The 11,349-nt window shown below is 50.8% G+C and overlaps 1 protein-coding gene across 3 annotated transcripts; it reads right to left on the reverse strand.

Annotated features, from left to right (window-relative positions):
- Positions 1-258: 258 nt before the first annotated feature.
- On the reverse strand, positions 259-7,952 carry Sack1c (scaffolding CK1 anchoring protein C). Of its 3 annotated transcripts, none has more exons than XM_087654432.1 (5): positions 7,222-7,952; positions 4,560-4,727; positions 3,877-4,001; positions 3,385-3,538; positions 259-2,513 (listed from the first exon to the last, which is right to left on the reverse strand). In XM_087654432.1, the coding sequence occupies exons 1-5, from the start codon at positions 7,828-7,830 to the stop codon at positions 2,490-2,492; spliced, it is 1,080 nt and encodes a 359-aa protein (XP_087510558.1). In that variant the 5' UTR covers positions 7,831-7,952; the 3' UTR covers positions 259-2,489.
- Positions 7,953-11,349: the final 3,397 nt, after the last annotated feature.

Raw genomic sequence — 11,349 nt, forward strand, 5'->3', positions numbered from 1 at the left:
CACGTAGTTCATCACCCCCTCAGCAGCCACCATCTACCCTGGAGATAGTGGTGTGGCCCGTTTTCATAGACAGAATAAACTTTGGCTCACTTAATGTAGAATATACAAAAGTCCCGGAAGGAGACTCACTTCCCACAGACCCTCTTTATGCCATTTTTTCTTCTCCAGGGACCCCTAGTAAGCTGAAAGGGGCCTGAATAGTGACCTTTCCCCAGCCCCATCATGCAGCCCCATAACTTAGAACACATGAGATTGCTATGGGGTCTAACCACAACCGCTTTTATTCATTTGGACCATGCACAGTCTCCAGCAGGTTCCAAGTTCAGGAGAAAGGTCCCTGATTCAGCAAGGTGGCCTGTGTGTTTGAGTCTAAGTGTTCAACTACATGCTCTGCTTATCTTCCCCAGTTCACCCCAGCTCCACTCACTGAGCCCCTCCTCCCGCCCCCCTCTCTGGCTTACTCTATATCAAGAACTCTTAATTCTCCTCCCCCTGGCTGTTCCCAATCCTTCAGGACCAGACTCAAAGTCACCCTCTCTCTGATAAACTTTCCTCATCTCTCCACCATCTTCATGACCTTCTGTCCCTAGTACACTTTCCTATTGATACAGCTCTGCCTTGTTCTCTGTGGTTTACTCATTTAAGCCGCAGGTCTCAGAATCCACATCTAAGTAACCTTTTTGCTCATATGGCCAGCTTAGTGCAAGGAGAGTTTAGGATGAGAGTCCTATGTGTATTTATAGTTTCTGAATCTCAAAGGGGCTGTGCAGTATGTACTGGATGCTTGAGTTTTCTGTGGCCATTCATTTAGGCAGACGAGATTCTGTACCTGCAATAGAAGTTCTATTTGAGTTAACCACAGAGAGCTCTGTGTACTCGCTCTATGCATGTATGGGTGTACCTAGTCACTGTTCTGTGTGTGCTTCATGGGCATCTGGAACACCCTTGTAGTGTCTATATTTCATGCACACCACTTATTTTATGAAACACAGAAACTGCAGATACTATGTGTTGTGTCTGTGCAAACAAAATACAGATTTAAAGCCAGGGGACAATAGACTGGCAGAGTCCCCTACCCTGTCATTTAGTTGGCTCTTCCTCCAAATTAACCATCCAAGCTCTGGACTCCAGCTCCCATTCTAATAAAATGGTAAGAGTATCTTCTGTTCTCTTTGGCCTCTGTGGCGGAAGCAAGATGACAAAATGAGCTTCATCCTTTGGAAGGCGTCACAATGAGGCACACACCTTGGTGCTGCCTCTGCACCTAAGGCCACCACCTTCAGAAGTCAGCCTGTGGCGAATGTGACTGCCCTACCAAGTATAACAAAGTCTAGCTGGAGCGCCAAGGCTAAGAGACGAAAACACTACTGGGACTGGCGGTGAGGAACCTAAATTTGTCTGTCGCAGATTCAGACTCGGATTCCGTGATGGAGCGTCACCGAGGAAGACGTTCACCTGGAGGATTTTCTATCAGTCATAAAAGAAATGTTCTGGTTTCAAAAGCTTTTGAAAAATGGGAAGAATAATACTCAATATATCTATAGGCCAACAAGCAGTCTATCTAGAGAAGATGGAGGATAGCAATAACTGTGTGAAGTGTCCAACCCCAGTGAAGGACAGAAAACATTTAGTAACTCTGCTGTATGTGAGTGGTGTGGTGTGGGGGTGTGTGTATGTGTGTATGTGGTGTGTATGCATGTCTGTGTGTGTGTGGTGTGTGTGCGTGTGGTGTGGTGTGTGTGCGTGTGCTTGTGTGTGGTTGTGTGTGCATGTGCGTGTGTGGTGTATGTGTGTGTATGTATGTGTGAGGTTTATGTGTGATGTGTTTGCATCTATGATGTATGTGTGTGGTATATGTATGCGTGGTGTGGGCAGTGTGTGTGCATGTGTGTGTTGTGTGTGTGGTGTGGGTGGTGTGTGTAGGTATGGTGTGGTATGTGTGGTGTGTGTGTGTGTGTGTGTGTGTGTGTGTGTGTGTGCTGTGTAAGAGTCTTGAGACCAGGGAGTATATGGCCTGGACTGTTAGATGCCTCCTTTCTTTATGCAGCACTCCAGCTTCCTGTCAACTCTGGACGGAGGGAGGATCTGTCCCTTCGAGGAACAGAGCTAGGACTCAAAGCGACTTCTGAGCTGCTTGAATTTGGACTTGTTGTATTTAGTGATGAGGTCCAGTTTGCTGTGGCCCAAGGTCAGCCGTTTCTCAGGTGCAAACAGGTCATTGCCACTACCATTTTGTTGGCCACTTATGGGAGCTCCTGGGGTGCCCGACTCAGGTTTCTGCCTAGCACCCTGCAGTTGATGATACTTGGTGATAAGGTCCAGTTTGCTGTGGCCCAGGGTCAGTCGCTTCTCATCTGCAGAGCCTACTCCAGCCATGCGAACTGGGCTTGCTTCTGGGGGACAACTGGGTCCAGGTCCCTCACTCCTGAATGGGCCAAACTTGGTAATGAGGTCCAGTTGACTGTGGCCTAGCGTCTGCCGTCGGTCATCTACACTCGGCTTGCCAGGCCTGGCTGAAGAATGGGCATCAGGGGGTATTTTAGAGGCCTGGGGCTTGGGGTTCTGTGGCAGGAGGTCCAATGGGCCATGGCTATGGTTTAGGGACAGCTTCCTGTCCTCTGGACTCAGCTCACCAGGTCTGAGGGAACCTGACTCAGGAGAACCCTGACCCTGGGACAGGAGATCTAGCTGGCTATAGCTGTGACTCAGGGACAATCTCCTATCATCTAGAACCTGCTCACCATGCTGAAGGGAACTCGAATTGGGGCTAACTCTAGAGCTGGGAACTCCTGCTTCTCCTGCTTTAGGGAAAGGGATGAGACGATCCAGGTGGTCATGGCTTTGACTCAGGGATACTTTCTTCTCATCCACTGTCTCTAGAGCTGTGCCAGGTACCCAACGGCCTCGTGGAAGGCAAGGGTCTTGACTTGCTGGGAGCCCATTCTCTGGAAGCCGGGACAGTGCTGGGACCCCCCTGGTAAAGTGAAGGAGAGGGCGGGAACTTGGAAGCAGAGGTGACCCCACTCCCAGGGTCAAGGGACTGGTACTGCTGTGGTTGAGGGCAGGCGAGGACTGGGACCATGGGGAGGATCCCAGTTTGCTGAGGTTGGCCCTATAGGGTCCAGGAGTAGAGATATGGTTCGGATCTGAAAGTTGACGGTACAGGGATGGCTGGGCACCAGCTTCATGGTGGGCAGGCCCTGGGGATGAGGACCCCATACCCATGTCACTGCAGCCACCACCTCCAGGTAGAGCAAGATAGGAAGAACGGGCCAGAAGAGGTGAGTGCTTGATGCTGCTGAGGCTGTTACTGGAGGGCGAGGAGCCGGTAGGGCTTGGAATTCCAGGTCCAAAAGCCAAAGTCACAGGGGGAGGACAAGGTACCTGGGAAATCAGTGGATCCTCATTGCCACAGAAGCCCTCCACAGGCTGTGACTCCGCATACAGACATCGGAACTCCCGATCAAAGTCTTCCACAATGTGGCCCCTCAGTTGCAGCACCATGCTGGTGTGGGCCTGGCTGCAAAGCCAAGTGAAGCTGGGGGGTTGAGGAGGGGAGGGGACAGTGGGTCAAAGTTAGGAAAGAGTCATAGCATGGAGTCCAAGGCTCACCGGAGTCATAGCTAGAGTCGGGTCAAGGATGAGGGTCTCTCTCTAAAGCCCTTCTATTTCCTGGGTGCAGTAGTTACTTTCTATGCCCAGGCAGCAAGTAAGTGGGCTCCTACCTATCTCTTTGCCCAGCATGGTGCCTAGCACACAGTAGGTGCTTCGTTTGAAGGGATCGATAGAAGAGATGCAAAGTCTTAAGATCCCAGATGCCCTTCCTAACTCGGTCATGGCCCAGCCCCCAGGCCCCTCTCCCTACGACCTTCTCACCTGTAACTGCCTGCCACCACCTGCTCACAGTCAATGATGACAAACTTCTCCAGGGCCTGGCCGGTGAATCGGCGACCTGCCTTGCTGCAGTACGTGTCTCCACAGGTGCTCCGCACACGCATATTCTGGGCCAAGAGTAGAGGGAGTTTGGTGGGAGGGTGGCCTTAGGAAACTGGAGCTCAGGGCTAGAGAGATTGGCTCAGTAGTTAAGCGCACTCTTTCAGAGGACTTGAGTTCTAGTCCTGACTCTTTCTGTGAGGCAGCTCATAATTCCCTATAACACCAGGGTCTTATGACACCTCTGGCCTTTGTGAACACCACATACACGTACCCATATTCAAGATAGTAAAAATAAATTGATAGAAGAAGAAGGAGAAGGAGAAGGAGGAGGAGGAGGAGGAGGAGGAGAAGGAGAAGGAGAAGGAGAAGGAGAAGGAGAAGGAGAAGAAGAAGAAGAAGAAGAAGAAGAAGAAGAAGAAGAAGAAGAAGAAGAAGAAGAAGAAGAAGGAGAAGAAGAAGAAGAAGAAGAAATGGCAGTCAGGCTATGTCTGAAACCCAAAGCGTGTCCAGTCCCACACAGCTAAAAGAACCAATTGTCCCTAATGCTCACTGGCCGCCAACTGGCCCTCTTGCCCTCCCAAACCCCTGTCTTTCCATGTTTGTAGCTCTCCGCCCATACTGACCACCAGGTGGCCCCCATTGAGGTCCATCTTATAACACATCTCCAGAAAGTACTTCAGGTGTTCCTGAGCCAGAAGGAGGTAGACAGGGACTCCACGGCGGCTGGAAGCCTCCATAAGGTCACACAGGAGCTCCATGTCAGTGAAAACATCCATCACGACAGCCACCACCTGAGAGAGGAAGAGGAAATTCAACTCTAGGAAAAGTGTGGGGCTGAAAGCCACGATCCAATGCAAGACTAGAATCAGATTCTGATATATCTATGTCTATATCTATAGTCTCATTCTGTAACCAGCAATCCAAGCTGGCCTTCCCTGAGCTCACTCCTGTCTCAGCCCCCACGACTATTGGGATTTCAGGCATGTGCCATCGTGCATTCTTAGTGTGGCCACAGGAAGAATTGACCTGGTTGTTTGAATGCTTTGAGGGATTTTTCTCCTCTCTCTCTCTCTCTCTCTCTCTCTCTCTCTCTCTCTAAAGGTTTATTTATTAAGTCTACAGCGTTCTGCCTGAATGTATGTCTGCAGGCCAGAAGAGGGCACCAGATCTCATTACAGATGGTTATGAGCCACCCTGTGGTTGCTGGGATTTGAACCCAGGACCTCTGGAAGAGCAGACAGTGCCATCTCCCCAGCCCTTGAGGGATGCCTATGGACAGTGCCTGGCAACAGATTCTCAAAGACGCCTGTAGATCAACTATGTGAGCTAAAGCTCTGCTCTTTGGAGAATCGGAGAAGGCAGGGGTCAGAAGCAGACCCCCAGTTTCCAGGCTGGTTCCCCATACTCCTCATTGGCGCCAGCTTTACTCTGGCCTAGGAGAGCCTCTCCGAGATTCTCATACAAGGAAGAAAGCAGCGATCCAGTCCCAGGGATTCCCAGGTCTTTTGCCAAGCCTTGCTTTTGAAGCTGCAGAGGTCTGGTGTGCCAGCTTATCTTAACAGCCTCCTTTCGTCTACACTGAGTGGAGCCAAACTTCCCACTCAGTTGAGGGCTGAGGCTTTTGCCTCCAATATATAGGGTATTTCTCATTCCCCCCGCTGTCCCTTCTTCCCATTGTGTCTACTGTGAGTTCTGTCCTATGAAGGAATGTGGGGGCAGGACACCACTGCAGCTTGGAGCCAAAAGGAAATGGGTTCAAATACACAATCCTAGAAGCAGAGTCTTGGGGTCAGCTAGGGAGCCTCGGCTATGTGGGTTGCATCCCATAGTTACAAGGGATTAATGTAAAACTGCTGGACACACATCAGAAGCTCAGTTAACCATGCCTTTCCCCTTTCCTGCTGCCTCCTTAGCAAATGGAGAACCCTGGGTATAGGGAAGCAAACACTTCCAAGGTCACTCTGGGGATGAGTGTTGGCTCCACTGAGCCGGACTCTTAGCCCAGGGGCAGAAAGGTCTAATTGGTGGTGAGCAGGCAGGGCACTGGGGATGCTCTAATGTGCAGCACAGGTCTGGCCAGTGTGGGAGGAGCCGGAAGATCAAAGGGGGACAAGGATGACAACAGCAACAAACTCGCTAATTACCCCACTCTCGATGCCAATCAAACTCAGTCCTGCTGTGCCTAGGGCACAGGCAAACTTGCTAGGCCTTGGCGGTGCTGATGGGAGCCTGGCTTTTCATCTCTGCGGCAGGAGTCTGCTCCTATCTCAAATCCTGCCAAGAGTTTCCATATCTAGTCCCTCATCTGGTAGGAGCCAGGGCTCCACCAGAAAAATGGTACTGCTATGAGGCTGGAGGCTTCCCAGGTGGGACTTCCCTTCCTAATGTCCCCAAAGCCTGCAGCATCCACTCCTTCATGAGGAAATAAGAACACAGTCCATGCCAAACCCATGTACCAGTGCCCATGGCCCTGCCTCAGACGTAGTTGCTGATGCAGCACATGATATGCAGCAGGGGCTAAGGTGAGCTGTGCCCCAGTCAGAGCCCTCAGAGACCTTTCTCCCTCCCAGACCCAGACAACCTCTCTAGGCAAGTTCCTTCTAGACCCTCGCTGGCTTCAGTTTCTTCCTTCGTAAGTCAAGGTTGTAGCTCAGATGTTCACCAGTGTTGAGTTCTTAGTCTGGGGTGGGGAGGGAGGAGTCATAAAGCTTTCTGAGGGCCAGAGAGATAGTTCAGTGCTTAAGAACAGCACTGGCTTCTCTTCCAGAGGACCTAGGTTCGATTCCCAGCCCTCAAGGCAGCTCATAACAGTCTGTAATTCTAGTTCCAGGGGATTAGACGCTCTCCTCTGGCTGGCACTGACACCCGGCATGTGCATGGTGTACATATGCGTAAGGTAGCAAAACAGTCATGAACGTAAAATAAAAATAATTCTTTAAAAACTTTTTGATACTCTAATAAAGGCAATAGACTCTCTCCCAAAGTAAGGATCCTTTCCAGTAACTCCACATGCACTTCCGGAGTGAAGGTCCTGAGCCCTTTGCCCTGCTCTCTGCTAAGCTAATGTTCATGAATGCCAAAGGGTACCAAGGAAAACAAAGCACCTGCCCATCCTCTGCCCGCTGGGGATCTAACAGAGGGCAGAGACTCTCTTTCCAGTTCTCTGATTACGTTTCTGTGTGGCTCAAAGCGCCCCCCACCCCGCCCCGGCCGCCGCCGCCCCGCCCCCGAGAGCCCACATCTGTGTCCACATCTATGAAATGAATGAAGAGCCAGGGCTCTTACCGTGTGGGCCTGGCTGAAGAGGAATCGCAGCAGGTCCTTGATGCTCTTGCCCTTGTCCCTTTGAAAATGAACCACCGCCTGAGTAGGACTGAAACCCGTGGCCTGTGGCACTTCGGGCCAGCCCAGGTCCAGGTCTGGGGGATCTAAGTCAGAAGCCATAGGGAAGTAGGTGCCTGAGGTAACTTCAGAGAGCATGCTGAGGCGGTCTTGGCCTAAGGTCTCTGACCCCTGGGCCTCGCTGAGCTCGGGAACCCCACGCACATGGCTGATCATGTAGTCCACGTCCAGGGCACTCAGGAAGGGCAGCTCCCGCTCTTCAGAGATGACCTGAAGGTAGGCAGCCTCGCCCCGTTCCAGGAGGGCGTCTGCCGCCAGTCTTGCAGCCTCACTGTGCTGGAGCACCAGGGGTGAGCTCTCCCTCCACCAAGGCCGCTTCAGCTCCTCCACCCGGCTCCGAAGGGGTCCTGCCATGCCCTGGGTCCCGGCTTGCACTATTCGGCTAAATGTCTGCATCCACCGAGAGCCCAACCCACACGAGGCTCCATGGCTTGCACCTGGGTTGGCTGCTATAAGGAAGAAGATACTGCTTCCAGCTTGGCAGCCCAGCATGTGCGGCAGGGCCCCCAAACTGTTGCCACCCTAAGTCTGAACCATGCTCCTCCCCATTGCCCCTGGCCTCCGGGAACCTGTCAGGTCAGTCCCACCCATCTGTCTATTGTTGGGACACGCCTGCTCAAGGAAGTGGCAGGGCCAGGCCCTTCGTGCAAGCTGCTGGCTCTTCTCCAGCCTTCCCAGTATTCCAGGGGAATACAGCTACAGGCCTGCAACCCTGACCTTCAGCAACCTGCAGAGGTTAGCGCTCTCTCTCTCTCTCTCTCTCTCTCTCTCTCTCTCTCTCTCTCTCTCTCTCTCACACACACACACACACACACACACACACACACACACCGGATGTTCGGGGGCTGGAGGAAGCACACATCCACATACATATAGACCATGGTAGATGAATGACTCAAGACACACAAACAGATCTGCTAACACACCAATGACTGAACAACATGCACAGGTGTCCACACATGCATTTTGATCAAAAGTTGTTGTAATCGAACCCAATGCTAACACAAAAACTGTCCATGAGCCTCAAACATACCATGTAGTAGAGCACATATATGCCTTGGTCCATAGACAGATAAGACCCCCCAGTGAGGGCAGAATGGCATAAGAACTGCCAGGAACATCAACAGTGTGTATCTCCCACCCGGACCCCTGCCCGTAACCAGCATGCCTCTCTCTACCACCATAACCATAACCAAGGTGTTCACAGCATCCTCAGTCTCTCCTCCAAAGAGTCCTCACTCTGACCCCCAAGAATCGCCAGAAACTTAAAATGCACGTCTTCCACACACTACCCACACTGAGTGTGCCAGAAGTTCTGAGACTCTGGGAGAGTCTGGAGCCTTTTTTTTCTATTTTATTAATAAGAATTTTAATTGACATATTCATTATACATGGTACTAGGTTTTGTAAAGACGTTATTTCATTTAAATTGGAGCATCCCAGTTTTGTCAAGACAGAGTCTTAGGGCTGGAGGGTTGGCTCCGAGGTTAGGAACACTTGTTACTCTTGCAGAGGCTCGTTTCCCAGCTCCCATGCGGTGGCTCACAGCCATCTGCAACTCCCAATTCCAGGAGCTCTACCTAACACCCTCTTATGAGCTCTGTGGGAGCCAGGCATGCATGTGGCACACATACATACACGTATGTTGACAAAACACATTTAAAAAAAAAAGACAGAATCTCATACAGCACTGGCTAACCTTGATGTCATGATGTAGCCAGGGATTGACCAGAGACTTCCTCCATCCTCCACCTCCCCAGTGCTGGGATTACAGTGAACATCACTATATCTAGTTTCTAGAGTGATGAGATTCTAACCCGGGCTTTGTTAGATGAACACTCTCCCCACAGGGCCACATCAGCAGCCATACTTGGAACTTGACATTTTAGCCAGTGCTGTAATGACTGTGCCTGTGCACCGAGTGGTGGGCTAAGGCAGCCAGCTGCATCTCCAGAACACTGAGCTCCCACGATGCTCTCAGTCTGGTAGGAGCTGGGCTCTGCTCCACTGGGGCAGACAGCAGACAGACACACAGCAAGCTCAGGAGGAAAACAGAGTAGGTGTCTGCCTCAGGATATGTGGGTCTCTCCTCTGAGAATGGGGAAACAGCTTTGCTCCAAAGGAGGGGTCATCAGTGGGCAATTGCACATGGTGGCAGAATGGGGGGAGGGGGAGTAGACTAGTTATCACCCTCCTGCAGAGGAGTGAGCTTTAATGAGGGTGTTCGGAAGTATAAAACTTTATACTAAAGACTCTGTCCAGTATGACTAAATTTAGTTTATTTGGTGTCTGGTCAGGTCTAAAACACAGGCTCTTCTGAAAGAGATCTTGAGTGGGGAGAGGGATGAATGGAAATGGCAGATAGGAGATGGGACAGAGAGGTCAGGGGCCCAGGGAACAGGGCGCCATTGACTATACAACTATTCCATTTCATCCCAGGCATGGGGGCAGAAACAGCTCTAAGGAGCCCTTCCCTGGGGGGGTTGGTAGGCACTAAAGTGGTAAGATGCAGGTAAACAAAGTCAGACCGTGGGAGGGTGATGACCTGTGGGGGCAGCAAGAGTAACAGAGCCCTCATTAGCACCTTATCTCTAGATTTGTTTGAGGGGAGAACCAGGACTCCCAGAGGCAGGCAGGCTGGTGAGCTGTCCGGTCCCTTATCTTTGTCTCAGCAACATATTTTTAGTGTTATATCTTGTTTATTTCCTTTTAAATGTGTTTGTTTGTTTGTTTGCTGTGTGTGTGCGCACACGTGTACTCCATAGACCATACGTGGAGGCCAGAGGAGGACAACTTTCAGGAGACAGTTCTTGCCTTCTACTAGCTGGCTCATGAGGACTGAACTCGGGTCATCAGGTTTGACGGCAGGCACCTTGGCCTGCTAAGCCATCTCGCTGGACCCTTGTTTAGTACTTTTTTGTTTAGCTAGTTTGGGTTCTGATTTTTTGAGACAGGGTTTCTCTGTGTAGTCCGGGCTGTCCTGGGACTTGCTCTGTAGACCAGGCAGGCCTCGAACTCACAGAGATCCACCTGCCTCAGCCTCCTGAGTGCTGGGATCAAAGGTGTGTATCGCCAATACCCAGCCTGTCTACTACTTCTAATTATGGAAAAAATGCACACGAGATTTTCCATTGCCAACAGTGCACGTCAGTGGCATTAAGCACACCCACCACCATACCCATCTCCGGCCTTCCTGTCTTGCAAACCCCAGGCTCTGTCCACAAAACCACATTCCCCATTTCTCCCCTCCATAGACCCTGCTCTATCTTTGGTCCCTATAAACTGCCTCAGGGATCTCTTTTAGGGGAGCCATGGCGCATGCATTTGTCTTTGTGTGAACGGCTTCTTTTCACTCAGCACAATGCTTTCGTTTCACCCCTGTTGTCACACTCGTGCTGTGTTATCTCATTGTGTGTGTATCGCATGCGAACATCCGTCCATTCACTAACAGATACTTAGGTTGTGTATACGTTTGGTTTTTTATAATTGTGCCATCTAAGCAACACAAGACTAGAAACTTGGCTCAGTGTCATTCATTATATTCTGACTTTTTTGAGACAGGTAGCCCAGGCTGGCCTCAAACTTAACTGAGTATCTGAAGATCGCCTTCATTCCTGATCCTCCTTCCTCTGTTCCCCAAGGGCTGGGACTGCAGGCGCGCATCGCCATGGCTAGATTCTAGTTTTGTAAGATTAAAATAAGAAAACTGAGGGCAGGTAAAGAGTATACATGCACACCTATGCAGAACCGTATCTGTGCATGGCTCTCTGTGTGTGCACACTGTAATGTTTCCAGGTTTATGTGTGTGTGTTGAAGTGTCTGCCTGAATGCTGCATGTGTACCTACTTTGCATGTCTGTGTGAAAATCTGCTTGGTTACTGAGTACCTGGGCAAGCGGGGTAGCCCTTGACTCCAATTTTGGACTACATGGAGTTTTGTTGTTGTTGTTATCGTTGTTGTTTGTTTGTTGCTGCTGCTGTTCTCTTTCTGTCTCTCTGTCTCTCTGTCTCT

Source organism: Rattus norvegicus, chromosome 3, assembly GCF_021556685.1.
Source record: "Rattus norvegicus strain SHRSP/BbbUtx chromosome 3, alternate assembly SHRSP_T2T, whole genome shotgun sequence".
Lineage (NCBI taxonomy): Eukaryota > Metazoa > Chordata > Mammalia > Rodentia > Muridae > Rattus > Rattus norvegicus.

What these genes read in the sequence shown, in the direction of transcription:
- Sack1c (XM_087654431.1), bottom strand. Translation starts at nt 7,830, where the DNA reads ATGCTGGGCTGCCAAGCTGGAAGCAGTATCTTCTTCCTTATAGCAGCC. An exon ending in GTGGTGGCAGGCAGTTACAG is followed by an intron (nt 3,539 to 3,876) that starts GTGAGAAGGTCG and finishes TCAACCCCCCAG; the next exon opens with CTTCACTTGGCTTTGCAGCC. An exon ending in AGGATCCACTGATTTCCCAG is followed by an intron (nt 2,975 to 3,384) that starts GTACCTTGTCCT and finishes TCACTTTACCAG; the next exon opens with GGGGGTCCCAGCACTGTCCC.